Consider the following 16,664-nt stretch of genomic DNA (forward strand, 5'->3'; position numbering starts at 1 on the left):
GGTAGTCCAGGTCCAGAAAGTAAAAATCCAAAAAAACCCTGGGGTGGATTTTTACTTTTAACTAGTGTAAACAGAATAATTCTAAACATAAACACCTACCTATCTCAATTGTACTTGGCTGGTGGTGTCCCTCCATAGACAAATTCTTCCTTAGCTCTGAATTACTGGGTAAATCATATAGACACTGGTGTGTTATTCGCACAAATAACACAGGAATGAACTGCATGCTGTTCCTAGCGCTGTTATTTAGCTCCTATCTGACGAGACGGCGTCGCTGCCCGGTTTCAGCTCTGACTGTGGGCCGTCCCGAGCCGAGGTGGGCGGGACCACAAATACTAATTAACGGGTTGATGTAGACACGGTACTTTTCCTGATCGACTCGCTTTTCTGAATATTTTCTTTTTCTAGCTACTGCAGAGAATGAGGAAGAGGTTGAGGAAGAGTTTCATCAGCAGTGCAGCATCATAAACAACTCAGAGGGACCTACTGAATTTCACAATACAAAAAAAAAGAAGGAAGGACACCTTTATCTAATTTCTAGTGGTTTATAAAAAGACAGAACTGAAAACTGGATTCAGGGTCCAGATTTGAAGAGTTAACTAAAAATACCTTCTGTAATCAATTACTCTACCATTTTAGGTGGCTTTTTTTTACAGTGCAGCACTGAAGGAAATGTACCGTCATTTATTTGTGTCCTACTGGACAGAACTCTTGATAATTTGAATTCAGTACAGTGTTTTTCCATGTGTGATCAAAGTTCACTCTGAATTACGACACTTACATTTGCACAGTTTCCCCAGATTTAGTCCTGACCTGCTCTTTTTCTTTTTGATCTGATCTTTTGGCAGAGTTCAAGCAAACCCTGGCCAAATCTCAGGCCAAGCGGCGGGACTGGAAGAGACGCTCAGGTGAGTGTCCAGGGGGTCGAGACCCAGAAACTACGGACAACATCTCTCCCAAATTCCTAATAAAAATATTGTCATTTAGAGCATTTATTAGCAGAAAATGAGAAATTGCTGGAATAACAAAAAAGATGCAGAGCTTTCAGACCTCAAATAATGCAAAGAAAACAAGTTCATATTCATAAAGTTTTAAGGTGGAATAACCCTGGTTTTTAATCACAGTTTTCATGCATCTTGGCATCATGTTCTCCTCCACCAGTCTTACACACTGCTTTTGGATAACTTTATGCTCTTTACACTCCAGGTGCAAAATATTTAGACAGCAGTTCAGTTTGGTGGTTTGATGGTTTGTGATCATCCATCTTCCTCTTGATTATATTCCAGAGGTTTTCAATTTCTAAAATCAAAGAAACTCATCATTTTTAGTAGTTTCTTATTTTTTCCAGAGCTGTATATACAGGATATCATTTTATTTATTATTATTATTATATATTTTTAAGTAATAAGGATAGTAAAACAAAGCATTATGTACCATTAAACTGCCATCATCTTTTGAATTTTTTATACAAAATACACATTTTTGGTCGCACTGCCCAGCGTCATATGTGTAAAACTTCCCAATCTGGCAACACTGAGAGAAGCCAAGTCTGCAGCCAGCGGAGTTAATATTCAGTTCAGGCCTGCAGAGGGTGTTTCTAAATGTATTCCATTAGAGATTAGCTGATTAAAGCTGTAATACAGTAATGTAGCAGATTACTCATCAGACTCACTCGTGTAATCGGGTCACATTTCATTAAATGTGAATTAGTTTCCACTGGAAGGCGGTGGATTCAGATTCACATCCACTGTTTTGGGGTTCCATCCAGTGAAAGGCTTTCTGTTAAGAGCTGTATTAATCTCTAAAAGTGTTATATTTTACTTGGAATGTACACATGTTTGTGGAAACCCCTTTTAATCAATGCGTTCAGCTACTTTAATAAGTTAAGCACACAGCTAGAGAAGTACTGCCAATAGAATAGGACCAATAGGACCAGTACAGATTTTGAAATTTCTCCAAAAGGGCATGAACAACTCATCCAGGAGGTCCCAAAAGAACCCAGAACAACATTTAAACAACTGCAGGATCTCACTTAAAGCCTCAGTTAAGATCAGTGTTAATGATTCAATAAAGAGAGTGGGTGAAAATGGTCTTAATGGGAGAATTCCAATTAAAAAAAGCTTTGCTACTTCAGGATCTGGGGACAGCTGGAGACCTCAAGCTCAGTATTAGAATAGTATACTGCAGTATTGTTTTCAAAGTATTGTGTGGTAAAAATGGCCAAAAGACAAAATGCTGAATGTTGTAATCTTCTCTGTTTTTTCTGAAGGACCCTATTTTGAGGAGTTTTTGTCCTGGACTGTGACGGAGGACTGCGAGATGATCATGAAATGCAAGGTCGCTACTGATTTCCTTTATGTGCATTTAACACACAGCCAATAATTTCTGAATATTCAGTGAAAATCTTGAAAAAAAACTGTATAAATATGAATCTGTTTTTATGGTTTACACTATGGATCGTGAACAAGGAAAAAACACACTATAAAAATGTTGCGATGCTGTCGATGTTCCATCAAATTTTTCTACCCATCAATATGTGCTTCATAGTCCAAGTTAAATTTTTTTTATTTGTTCTATTCCCAGCTTTACATTTTTAAATTATTCCAATTGTCGTTTTTTTTTTTTATTATTGCTCCGGTTCGCATTTTATCATTTGATCAAGCTTGATTTAGCTTTTTTTTTTTTTTATTTATGTTTATTAATACAATTGCATTGTTTGATTTTTAAATTGATCGAAAATGTGTTTTTTATTTTTTATATTAAACCAAGTCACTTTTTTTAATTTTTAAATTGATTTAAGGTGTGTTTTTATTTTTTGTATTGAACCAAGTCACTTTTTTAAATTTTAATTTTAATTTTAATTTTTAAATTGATCCAAGTTGTGTTATTATTTATTTTTTTGTCCAAGTAATTTTTTTTATTAATTCAATTTAACTTATTTATTTATTTTCATTTTTGAGTTAATCAAAGTTGTGTTTTTTTTTTGGTCAATGTCACTTATTTAATTGATCCAATTAGATTTTTTACTTTGTAAATTGATCCAAGTCCCATTTTTCCTTTTTTTATTAGTACAAATACCATTTTTATTGATGCAAGTCTCATTATTTTATTTGTCAATTGATCCAAGTTGCATTTTTATAGATCTTTTATTGATTTCATTGATTTTACAGTTCAGTACACATTTAGTACAACAGGGACAAAACAAAAACAGCTAAAAATAGTACAAACCCAGCTGTGGAGGTTATAGTGTGTTGTATCTAGTGCAGTATAGTGCCCACCTGGGGTAGTTAATACAGCCTTTAGTGTGTTAAGTAAGCAGTAAATTAGAATGCTAGCATGTTCAGTTTGTTTACACACACACACAAATATACATATATATATATGTATATATCGGGGGGAAATAATTAAATCCTGGACAGTAAGAACAGTAATAAGGAGTGGAGCAGGGGGGCAAACAAGACTACAGTTCCAATATTACCATACAAATCCAATGGCTTACTGCTTAAGTCAGGGGTGTCCAAACTTTTTTTGTTGGGGGCCAGAAGGAGAAATATATTTAAAGTCACGGGCCACACTCTGTAATAAAACAAATAATGAAATATACCACTTTAAATAATACTTTTTTCCTGATTATTTCATTTACACACCATTTTTCTTGACTTACTATCTTTATCTTTGACAGTGTTGTGTAAACTAAGATTTTTCAAATTGATGTTTCATGTTGTCTCTTAATATTAAACTCCTTAATTACAGCAACTTTTAGACTCTTTGGCCCGTTTTTCTGCGCTAGAAATGCGCACTCTCTCCGCTTTTAGACTCTTTGGCCCGTTTTTCTGCGCTAGAAATGCGCACTCTCTCCGCTTTTAGACTCTTTGGCCCGTTTTTCTGCGCTAGAAATGCGCACTCTCTCCGCTTTTAGACTCTTTGGCCCGTTTTTCTGCGCTAGAAATGCGCACTCTCTCCGCTTTTAGACTCTTTGGCCCGTTTAGAAATGCGCACCCTCTCCGCTTTTATACTCTTTGGCTCGTTTTTCTGTGCTAGAAATGCGCCCTCTCCCACTCTTTGGCCCGTTTCTGAAACCTAGCATTCAAACTTATAAAACTTTATAAATCTCACATTATAAAAACCTGCTTAACAGCGGGCCAACTTTCATTCTATTTCTAAAATACGGGCCGTAGTTTGGACACCCCTGGCCTAAGTGTTCGGGGTAGCCATACAGTATTTACATGAATAGAACATACTGTGTATTATCCAAACCATGGCCGTGACAGCTGAGTACAAATACACCTGTAGTGTTTAGTGTGGGTGTAAACTGTGCAGCAGTGGCCTTGTTCCCGATACAGTTCATATTCTAGTGATACTTGCTTAGTTTTCTTCCCTTCACAATCTCAGGTGACGAACATGAACAAGGACTCGAAGCTGAGGTGGTTTAAGGATGGAATGGAGTTCACCCAGGCTGTGATGGAGCCGTCTGGAGTCAGCACCTTTACTGTACCTCAGGTACCTTCTTCAAATAATAGCTTAGCTTAAAAAATCACTGTACTAATAATGAGTGAAGAGCTGGTGAGTAAATCCAATATTCTTACACAGGTCCTGCAGATTGTGAGGTAGGGGTGTTTGTAGGAGTGCTGATAGAGCGTCCAATAGCAGCACCCCACACAAATTTCAATCAGGGTTAGAATAGAAAGCATTGTATAGAAACACAATGCTAATATTGTTCTGTAATTCTGATGCTGGGTTCTGTTTTTCAGGTGACGAGGAAGGAGGCTGGAGTTTACAGGGCTGTGGTTTCTGACAGCAGAGGAGAGGATGAGAGTATACTGGAGCTCGTGGATACAGGTTAAACACCTTACACTCACTGGCCACTTTATTAGAAACACCTATTAATAACCACTTTATTAGAAACATCTACTTTGTACTTAATTAATTTCCACTTTATTAGAAACACCTACCTTGTACTTAATTAATAGCCACTTTAATAGAAACACCTATTTTGCACTTAATTAATTTCCACTTTATTAGAAACAACTAGTTTGAACTTAATTGTCCTAAACACCTACACTGGCCACTTTATTAGAAACACCTACATTACTCGTGTTTCAACTTACTGGTTACTGTATTAGAAACACATACAATGGTCACTTTATTAGAAACACCTACTTTATACTTAATTAATTTCCACTTTATTACAAACACCTACTTTGTGCTTAATTAATGGCCACTTTATTAGAAACACCTACTTTGTACTTACTGGCCAATTTACTAGAAACACCTACTTTGTTGTTAATTAATGGCCACTTTATTAGAAACACCTACATTGTAGTTAATTAATGGCCAATTTACTAGAAACACCTACTTTGTTGTTAATTAATGGCCACTTTATTAGAAACACCTACATTGTAGTTAAATAATGGCCACTTTATTAGAAACACCTACATTGTAGTTAATTAATGGCCAGTTTACTAGAAACACCTACATTGTAGTTAATTAATGGCCACTTTATTAGAAACACCTACTTTGTGCTTAATTAATGGCCACTTTATTAGAAACACCTACTTTGTACTTACTGGCCAATTTACTAGAAACACCTACTTTGTTGTTAATTATTGGCCACTTTATTAGAAACACCTACATTGTAGTTAATTAATGGCCATTTTATTAGAAACACCTACTTTGTTGTTCATTAATGGCCACTTTATTAGAAACAACTAGTTTGTACTTACTGGCAACTTTATTAGAAACACCCACATTACTTGTGTTTCAACTCACTGGCAACACTATATTTGAAACTCCTACACTGGACACTTTATTAGAAACACCTACTTTGTACTTACTGCCCAATTTACTAGAAACACCTACGTTGTTGTTAATTAATGGCCATTTTATTAGAAACACCTACTTTGTACTTAATTGATGGACACTTTATTAGAAACAACTAGTTTGTACTTACTGGACACTTTATTAGAAACAACTAGTTTGCACTTAGTTAATGGACACTTCATTAGAAATACCAACTTTGTACATACTGGCCACTTAATTAGAAACACCTACACTGGCCACTTTATTAGAAACACCTACACACTGGCCACTTTATTAGAAACACCTACACTGGCCACTTTATTAGAAACACCTAAACAGCACCAAATACATACATTTTCTGGCCACATTATTAGAAACACCTACTTTATATGTATTCTCTTTCCACAATATTAGGAACACCTAAGATTTCTTGTGCTTCCTCTTGGTTTATTAGAAACACTTATTTCTTACTTCTTTGGTATACTTTATTAGGAACATCCACTTTGTATTGACTCCTCTGTAGTAGAAACACATGCTTGCTTGTTTTATTAGGTACCCCAGCAGTGTGGAGCTATAAATGATGAGTCTCTGATATCAACAGTGTTTAATTTCTCTCTCATTAATTTCTCTTTAATTCTCTTTTCCAGAGTTTGAGAATCTCCTGCAGCATCTGAACAGACAGTGCGGTAGGTTCAGAGGACTCCGCTGAGTCGCTGAAATCGAACTGAACACCAGATTCATGTCTTTTATATAAAGCGATGGCAGTGGTTGAGCTCTGGTCCTGTGTCTGATCCACAGCTCTCTCAGCCAGCCCCCTGGGGATCCAGTGCACAGCGGCGGGCTTCAAACTCTACTGCTCTCTGAAGTACTATCTGAGCTACATGAAGACCAGCTGGTACTTCAAGTGAGTTCTTTTGTCCGGAGCTGCAGCTCGCGGCGCTGAGGGAGAGCAGAGCCGCTGGATTGTGTGACGGATTCCTGAAGTGTGCGTTTGATTACGAGGCCCAGAGCACTGAGGAACGATCCCTTAAAAAAGACGCAAATATAAACCACAGGCTGGGATTGGGTCATCCTCATTTAATTCCCTGTAGTGTGCTGAGAAAAATCGTACAACCAAAATTTAGGACAGCTTAAAAAAATAGATTTTTTAATTCAAATAACTACCCAAGATCAAACTTTAATTAGCTTATTATTTTACTGTATCTAAATAAACCTTATTCCCCAAACTCTATCTTTGCAACGCCAGAGATCACCTAAAAATTATGAGTTTATTTGATTTTGCCAAATTAAAAAAAACCTCTGGAATATAATCAAGAGGAAGATGGATGATCACAAGCCATCAAACCACCAGGAGTAAAGCAGCATAAAGTTATCCAAAAGCAGTGTGTAAGACTGTTGGAGGAGAACATGATGCCAAGATGCATGAAAAAAAAATGTGCTTAAAAACCAACCAGGTTTATTCCACCAAATACTGACTTTTTCTGAACTCTTAAATCTTTATGAATATGAATTTGTTTCTTCTTTGCATTATTTGAGATTATCTGAAATCTTTGCATCTTTTTTGTTATTTCAGTCATTTCTCATTTTTTTTTGCAAACAAATGCTCTAAATAACAATATTTATATTTGGAATTTGGGAGAAATGTTGTCTGTATTTTATAGAATAAAACAACAATGTTCATTTTACTCAAACATAAACCTATAAATAGCAAAATCAGAGAAACTGATTCAGAAACTGAAGTGCTCTCTTAATGTTTCTAGAGCTGTATATATTTTTAAATCACTGATAAGACCGTTTGTAAGGTGTTTTTAGCGTTTGGCTCAATAATGCACAAAAAATGAATCACCTAGTTTTGCACAGATCTCCACATCGATAGGAGGCTTCCCTAATAGCACACTGCTCCTCCTCCCTCACACTGGAAGCTGTTGAATGGCAGGATTTTTTATCTGTGAACAGACGCCATGTTGAGTGTTTAAAGGACTCCTACTCATATTTCATCCAATGTCTTGTCTAGCATCTGCATTGCTATTGAAGTATTCATTTTGCTACCATGTTGTATATATTGTGCCTAAAAAAAAATTTCCTAAATAAAGAGCATCACTATTGTTGGATTGCTATAGATAATTCAGGGCAGCCAATAAGAGCCTTGCCTGTTTATTCTTGTTTTGCATGAGTTCTGTTGATCATGCAGTTACAACATTAGTTCTCTAAAAAAATGATTTCTAAAAACAGTTTTTTTTGTGATTTTTCTTTCATTATTTTTTTATAAATTTAACAGAGAGAAGAAAATGGATCAGGACGAGAGGAACGCACCCGGCAGCAGCATGCAGAAAGTCTGGATTGAGATATTTAACCCCACTGAAAACGACAAAGGAAAGTATACTCTGGAGATGTTTGACGGCCAGGAGACACACAAACGCCATCTGGATCTGTCCGGCCAAGGTACAGCTTTCTGCCCTACATGCCCTATATATTTCAGTAATTCAGTTCAGAATGTGAAACTCATATATTATATAGATGTATTAAACACACACAGTGATCTATTTTAAGCTTTTATTTCTTTTATTATTGATTAATGATTATGGCTTACAGCTAATGAAAACCCAAAAATCAGTGTCTCAGAAAATTAGAATATTATTGAAGACCAATTGGTACTTTTGACAGTGTGGGCAGTGTGCCAAGTCCTGCTGGAAAATGAAATCCGCATCTCCATAAAAGTTGTCAGTAGCAGAGGGAAGCTGTAAGATATGAAGTGCTGTAAGATTTTGTGGGAAAACAAAACTGCACTGACTTTAGACTTGATAATAAAACACAGTGGATCAACACCAGCAGATGACAGACATGTTTCTCCAAACAAACCATCACTGATCATCAGTAGATTTTACATTTCATTTAAAGTAAATCAAGGGAGCAGAGTCTGGAGGAAGAGTGGAGAGACGCACAGTCCAAACTGCTCGAGGTCTAGTGTGAAGTTTCCACCAATCAGTGATGGTTTAGAGAGACATGTCTGTCATCTGCTGGTGTTGATCCACTGTGTTTTATCAAGTCTAAAATCTTACAGCACTTCATGCTTCCCTCTGCTGACAACTTTTATGGAGATGAGGATTTCATTTTCCAGCAGGACTTGGCACACTTCCCACACTGCCAAAAGTACCAATTGGTTTTATATAATATTCTAATTTTCTGAGACACTGATTTTTGGGTTTTCATTGGCTGTAAGCCATAATCATTAATCAACAATAAAATAAATAAAAGCGTAAAATAGACCACTCTGTGTGTTTAATACATCTATATAATATATGAGGATGCACTAGTATGTATCCCATATGGAAAAAAAAACACATCTAGATCATGTATATCGTTGCTGTCCAATGAAAAACAAGTATCTAATTTTTTGTAGATTTTTAGTTTACAAAATAAACTCTTTTTGCATTGACTTCCATTAAAAGTTTAGAAGGTTTTTTTTTCCTCTCCTTGTAAAGTTGCTGTTTTGAGATACTTGTTTTTGATTGGACAGCGACGATATACACCATAGTATAGACCAGGGGTCACCAACATGGTGCCCGCGGGCACCAGGTAGCCCGCAAGGACCTTATGAGTAGCCCGCAGGCCTGGTCTAAAAATAGCATTTTTGTTGCTATTCTTTTTTTTTTTAAATCACAGTTGCATTGATGTAATTTTAGATTATATTACATTAATATTAGCTTAGAGATAGCCTATAGTTTATATATTATTATACAATATAATGTAATATAATATGTAATATTATATTAAAATATAATATAAAATGTAAACACTTGCAGAGATTTATAATAATAGTGTTGCCTATTGATATCTGTGTCTTCACATAGATGAATGTCATTAATTATTAATAATAACATATAATTAAAGGTAAATTGAGAAAATTTGTAATTTCACGAGTGTGTATCAAACTGGTAGCCCTTCGCATTAATTGGTACCCAAGAAGTAGCTCTCAGGTTCAAAAAGGTTGGTGACCCCTGGTATAGACTAATTCAAATCTGATATATACACACCATACGACATTCAAACCCCAATATACACTATAGGACAAACACATATATATCATGCTCATGCTATAGAAAAAAAACATTACATTTACTTTAAATTTAGTGATGATATGAAATGAATTCAATGAAATCTATAAAAGTTATATAGCTACTATACATCAACATCATATGCATAGAAAACCCAGACACAACAGTAAAGTAGAATATATATATATATATATTTTTTATTTGTGTGATTTTTTTTTTATAGATGCCACACACATCACTGTCACTGTCTGCTGGATTATGTAAAAATGCATGGCTGTCATTGGCTGCAGCTCCATCTGCTGGACACAAAGCAGTATTAGGCATTCATCAAACACCTCTAACTAAAGATAAAATCCCCAAAGATATTTAGAACTGAATGTTCAGCAGTCTGATTTTACCTGCGAGTAAAATGCAGTGAGACAGTGTGTAATCAGCACAGTGGATTATTCCACAGTTTAGCGTAGCAGATTTAGATTAGTGTACCTGTGCTGAATCTGCTCCCAGTCTTTCATAAACGTCTCATCTCTCTGCTTTATCTTCTCTAAAGCTTTTGCAGATGCTCTGCTGGAATACCAGAGGCTGAAGTAAGTGAATATAATCTGTTATAACCAGATTTTATTCATAATTAGACTTTGAGATCTTTATACAAATTATGATTAAAGAATTTTTATATTTTTATAGTTTTATAGTACTGTGATCTAATTTTTTTAAATATCTTTTGTACTTTTTCCATTTTTTTCACAGGCAGGTGGCGATTGCTGAGAAAAGTATGTGCTGCTGACGCGATAGTGCAACATCAAATGCACAGAAAACATGTAGACACTATAAAATAACATAATTAATTGATTAAATATAGAAAAAAAAACATACAAATAGAGATATTCTGTAGAAAATTTAAGGACAAAGGATGAATTCCTAGTAACAGTACAGGTCACCACACCACAGGACAATTATAGAAATCTTAGCAACACCACAGGACTAAAACAGAACTATTTGTGACACCACAGGACACACGGGACAAAGTGACAATACAGGAAAAAAATTGTGGTCTTTGTACAACTTTGTGGCACTACAGGACAAAGAAACAAATCTTTGTGACACCACAGGACAAAGACAGAAAACTTTGTGGCACCACAGGAAACATAGGACACCGAGAGATAAAGAGAAAAAAAACAAAGTCTTTGTAACACCACAGGACAACAGCGGAAATCTCAGCAACACTCCAGGACAAAGAGACAAATCTCTGTGACAATACAGGACAAATACAGAAGTCTAAGTAATGCCACAAAAAAAAAACAGAAATCTTAGTTATACTACAAGGAATTGACATAAATCTAAGTAACACCACAGGATAATGACAGAAATCTTAGTGACACCACAGGACAGGACAAAGACACAATTTTTTGTGACACCACAGGACAAAGAGACAAATCTTAATGACACATAGGACAAAGAGACTAATCTTAGTGACATCACAGGACAAAAGACACAAATCTTAGTGACACCACAGGACAGTTATATAAATCTAAGTGACACCATAGGATATTGATCTGTCTTTGTCCTGTAGTGTCACTAAGATTTGTACACTACAGGACAAAGACAGGTCTTAGAGACACACCAAAACAGTAAAAGGCACAAATCTTATGACACCAGGACATGAAAGACAAATCTTAGTGACACCAGAGGACAAAGACACAAATCTTAGGGACACACCTGAATAGCACAAAAGACACAATTCTCAGTAACTACACAGGACAGAACTAAATACATAAATCTTAGTGACACCACAGGACAGGTCAAAGACACAAATCTTAGAAACATACCAGGACAGGACAAAAAACACAAATATTACAAACACTACTGTACAGGACAAAAGACACAAATCTTAGTGACACCACAGGACAGGACCAATGAGAGAAATCTTAGAGACACAGCAAGACAAGACAAAGACATAAATCTTAGAGACACACCAGGGCAAAGACACAGATCTTAGTGACATCACAAGACAAAGACACAAATCCTAGAGACACCACAGGACAAAGACACAGATCTTAGAGACACACCGAGACAAGACAAAGACATAAATCTTAGAGACACACCAGAGCAAAGACACAGACCTTAGTGACATCACAAGACACAAATCTTAGCGACACACCCCAATAGGACAAATGACACAAATCTCAGTGAATACACAGGACAGAACTAAATACATCAGTCTTAGTGACTACACAGGACAGGACAAAAGACACAAATGTTTGTGACACTACTGTACAGGACAAAGACACACTTTTTGTGACACCACAGGACAAAGAGACAAATCTTTGTGACAACACAAGACAAAGAGAGACATTTCAGTAACATCACAGGACAAAAAAAAAGAAATCTTAGAGATAATACAAGGCATTAATATAAATCTTAGTGACACCACTGGACAAAGACAGAAATCTAAGTGACACCACAGGACAAAGACAGAGACATTTCCTCTCTATAGAGTGTTGACCTTTATCAGCAGACTAAGCAAACACTTCTTTTCCAGTAGGGTCTGAAACAATGCTGAAATCAATGATTGAAAACAAAAGACTTCATTATTTTCTTATTATAATTATTGCATATTAAAAAGGCCAATGTTTTTTTCTAGATCGTGCCAAAGTCACAAAGGGGTTGCCAGATGTTGTGGCCATCATGGAAGGCAAGGTATGTTCCACCAGACAGATACAGAAAAGACTTTATGATGATCAGCTCTAATCTCTTTAGATAGAGTTCTATTAATAAAATAATACTGTATAAAATAGAATAATAACAAATTAGTAACAAATTAGTCTGGCATACAGCTGGTTTTGTTTTTAGATTAGTTAGTTAGATTTTAGTATTTTATATCTACTATCATTTAGTATTTTTACTTTTTCAAAGTTCAGTTCATCTTACTTTTAATCGGAATTCTACAGTCTTTTATTATTATAAACTGATTTTCAATTCGTTTTTTCATGCTAATGTTATAATTTGTATTACTTTATAATTTTATAGCCAAAAAAAAATGCTACGGCTAAGTTAGCTCGGCTCACGTTACTATCCTAGCCCTTTACAGCTGTACAGTATCTTTTGCTCTTTAGCAGATGTTTTATTCTGTTTTATTTGTTTTTTATGTACTCTGGATCTATTAATCCCCTTATGATTAGAAACTGGTGCAACAAGAATGTTATAATGCCAAAATGGCAGAAAAAAAATAATTTATGGAAAATGCAATATCCTGATTGGGGTTATAATAGGATGCTGCTCAGATGGTTGAAGGATTGAGAATGTTTAGTTTTGTGGTTTTGCTTTTTCATCTAATTCATAGACTGGAGTTAAAATAAGGTGTTTTTTTGTGTAATTAGTTTTGGGTTTATTTTGCTTCATAATTTGGTTTGTTATGAGACGTTTTCAATGAATCAGCTAAAAGAGTTTGGTGTCAGGAATCCTTTGCTTCTATGAGCCCCACCCACTAGATCTGTTGAAGAAAAAAACATATTAGTTTAGCTTGAGAACCTAAGACAGTACAAACAGCAGGATTAGCCAGCAGACTTCTTCTGAGGGAGGAATCTGTAACTACTGTCGGTGGCAAGTCAGCAGATTAGAGACATGAGCGCAGAACTTTCAAATAATGAGTTTTGTGCTTCTATCACAGTTAAGCATAAATTAACTAAGTTTATGTTTTGCCGTTTAGCACAAGGTAACGCTAATGTATGGTTTGTTGTGAGTCGTTTTCTGTGAATCAGCTAAAAGAGTTTGGTCAGGAATCATTTGCTTCCAAAAAACATATTAGTTTTGGTTGAGAACCTGAGAGCAGGATTAGCCATCAGACTTCTTCTGAGGGAGGAATCTGTAACTACTGTCTATGGCAAGTCAGCAGATGAGGGAGATGAAAGAAGAACTTTCAAATAATGAGTTTTGTGTTTCTGTAAGTGTTAAGCATGAACTAGCTAAGTTCGTGTTTTTGCCGTTTAGCACAAGCTATCGCTAAAGTGTGATGCACACTTAGCATAATCGTGGGGCACGGCAGACATTGTTACAGGATGACATAAATCTTTCTTTGTCTTTCTTTCTCTCTCTCAGTCTCTGTGTCTGACCTGTTTTGCCGACGGTGACCCCGCCCCCGAGATGTTCTGGCTGAAGAATGACCGAGAGATCACCTCCACCGGTCAGTACCACATCGCTCACGAGAACAAGTGCACCACCATCACCATCAGCTCCGTCACCATGGAGGACTCCGGGAACTACAGCATCTTCGTGAGGAACTCGTACGGCTCGCAGACGGTCCACGTGACGGTCAGCGTGTACAAACACGGAGAGAAACCGCGCGCCGGCGCCGTCGAGATGTAGGCAGAGAGGGGCGTGAGTGTGTTAGCAGTAGTGGTAAAGGCTAAGCTGATATCCCATAATGCCCTAGTTGGGAATCATTAAAATTCAGTGTAGATTTTTAAGTAGTAGTAAAGAGTGTGATGTGAGCATGCTCAGTAGAGTCACACCTTTACCATTGGCTTCTGGCACCATCTGTTTGTAACATCAGTGTGTAGTCACTCCCCTTCTGAATAACGTATTTTTTGCATTATCGCACTTAAAATCCTTTAATTTTCGCAAAAATTAACAATGCACCTTATAATCTGGTGCTCCTTATGTATGAATTCTATCAGTCAGGTATTAAGGAGCAGTAAAGTCACTCTGTTAAAGTACAGCATATTAACTTTATGCTAGCACTGCTGGAACAGCATTAGCTTTACCCGCTAACCACGCTAAACACTAGTGGTTAGCCGCTAATGCTAATGCTGCTGCACCCAGCCTTAGTGAAAATCTGGAAATCTAAGCTTACTGTAAATAAACTGAAGGGCTTTACCCAATGAAAGGAGGGTAAATCTGTGTAGATTAACATCCAGCGCTCGTTTGACTTATTATAATATTGTTGCAGTGCATTACAAAATAAAATTTATAAATACAATACACTCTAAGTTAATAAACTTGCTGCAATAAAAATTTACTGCTAGTAATTTAGAAGACATTGATATTTGTGTGGTTATCCCTCTATAGCAGGATTTTTATTCTGTTTTATTTGCTCATTTATTTACTGTTGATACAGCATATATCCCCTTATTATTAGAAACTGGTGCTACAGGAGGATTGATTGGGAGAAAAATGGCTGAAAGTTTGGTTTAAGGATGTTTAGTTCTGTGGTTTTGCTTTTTCAATGCTTATTTGTAGACTGGCGTTAAAATAAACTGGCTTTTTGTGTAATTAGTTTTGGATCTTGCTTCATTATTTGGTTTACAATAAGGGAGGATGCATACAACCACCCTGGCTCCTCCCCTCATCCATCAGCCCCCACCAGAGCACCACCCACTAGATCAGTTGAAGAAACTCAATTAGCGACATTGTTATTGAGAACCTCAACAACAGGCAGGATTAGCCAGCAGACTTCTTCTGAGGGAGGGATCTGTAACTACTGTCTGTGTCTAGTCAATAGATGAAGGAGATGTAAGAATGTTCAAATAATGAGTTTAGTGTTTCTATCGCAGTTAAACATACTTACTAGCTTGTAATGTGCGATTAGCATAAACATGGGGAGTGGCCAGCAACAGCTTATTTGCATAAAAGTGACAGAGCCCTTAAATGGCTCATTCTGAAAGGGACTGTAAGAGAGATGTAATGTGATTGTGCATAAATAACTTTATGAACATATTTAGTTTTATGTTTTATAGCTCATAGACCTACAGTATTCTTGTAACTTGTAAAAAAAGATGTTTAGTATGTCCCCTTTAATATATAATTGTTAAATCTGTTAAATGACTGTTTCACAGGAAAATGTATCAGTCAGTAATATATGTATGTAAAATAATTTTATTCCAAGTAGTTACGGAGCATTTCTATTGGTCCATTTGTCATAAAATCTAGCACTATATAAATACTATACATCTAATACAATATAAATAACAAAATTCCAAAATAGGGCGGAATTAGCAAAAAATAATCAAAAAAAGAACTTCATTGATATAAAATGTTTTTACATTAAATATATAGTACCAGTCAAAAGTTTGCACACACTTTAAATTCAGTGTTTTTTATTATTATTTTAAAATATTCTGCGCTGTGGTTTAATACTAAAGTCATCCAAACTATGAAGAAAAACATATAGAATTATTTAGTAAAGAAAAAATATTTTTTTCTCCTAGTGTAAAATTGACAGTTTGCATTTAACAAGAATTATTGTAGAGAACAACATACAGTTTTGCCCCACAGGTTTGATTCCTGCACAGCAGGAGAACAGCTAGATATTTATAATATTTCTTGTGTGCAACTTTGCAAATTCTTACAGTTTAATAACAAATTCTGGTCGATATTAATATTTACAGAATATATATATTTCTAAAACTGCAATTTACCATTTTTAGGTTGTTAATTTTGCTATTTAACAGTTTTTTACTATCAATTTATGATTCTTAGGTTGTCAATTTTGCTATTTAACAGTATTTTACTATAACCTTATCATCATTAGATTGTTAATTTTGTTATTTAACAGTATTTTACTATAAATTTACCATCATTAGATTGTTAATTTTGTTATTTAACAGTATTTTACTATAAATTTACCATCATTAGGTTGTTAATTTTGTTATTTAACAGTATTTTACTATACATTTACCATCATTAGGGTGTTAATTGTGCTATTTAACAGCAATTCATTATAATTTACCATCCTTAGGTTGTTAGTTTTGCTATTTAATAGTATTGTACTATAAATTTACCATCACTTGGTTGTTAATTCTGCTATTTTACAGTACT

The 16,664-nt window shown here is 35.5% G+C and overlaps 1 protein-coding gene across 1 annotated transcript in view; it reads left to right on the forward strand.

Moving 5' to 3' along the window:
- myom3 (myomesin 3) overlaps positions 1-14,412 on the forward strand; it is a 111,906-nt gene extending 97,494 nt beyond the window's left edge. Inside the window, exons 27-37 of the mRNA XM_022666414.2 lie at positions 849-908; positions 2,270-2,337; positions 4,393-4,500; positions 4,752-4,839; positions 6,447-6,485; positions 6,598-6,703; positions 8,078-8,241; positions 10,402-10,438; positions 10,599-10,621; positions 12,493-12,548; positions 13,947-14,412. Of these exons, the coding sequence (XP_022522135.2) occupies positions 849-908; positions 2,270-2,337; positions 4,393-4,500; positions 4,752-4,839; positions 6,447-6,485; positions 6,598-6,703; positions 8,078-8,241; positions 10,402-10,438; positions 10,599-10,621; positions 12,493-12,548; positions 13,947-14,213 (1,016 nt within the window). The 3' untranslated portion in view covers positions 14,214-14,412. The remainder of the gene's footprint in view (positions 1-848; positions 909-2,269; positions 2,338-4,392; positions 4,501-4,751; positions 4,840-6,446; positions 6,486-6,597; positions 6,704-8,077; positions 8,242-10,401; positions 10,439-10,598; positions 10,622-12,492; positions 12,549-13,946) is intronic.
- The last annotated feature ends 2,252 nt before the right edge of the window (positions 14,413-16,664 follow it).

Source organism: Astyanax mexicanus, chromosome 1 (genome assembly GCF_023375975.1).
Source record: "Astyanax mexicanus isolate ESR-SI-001 chromosome 1, AstMex3_surface, whole genome shotgun sequence".
Lineage (NCBI taxonomy): Eukaryota > Metazoa > Chordata > Actinopteri > Characiformes > Acestrorhamphidae > Astyanax > Astyanax mexicanus.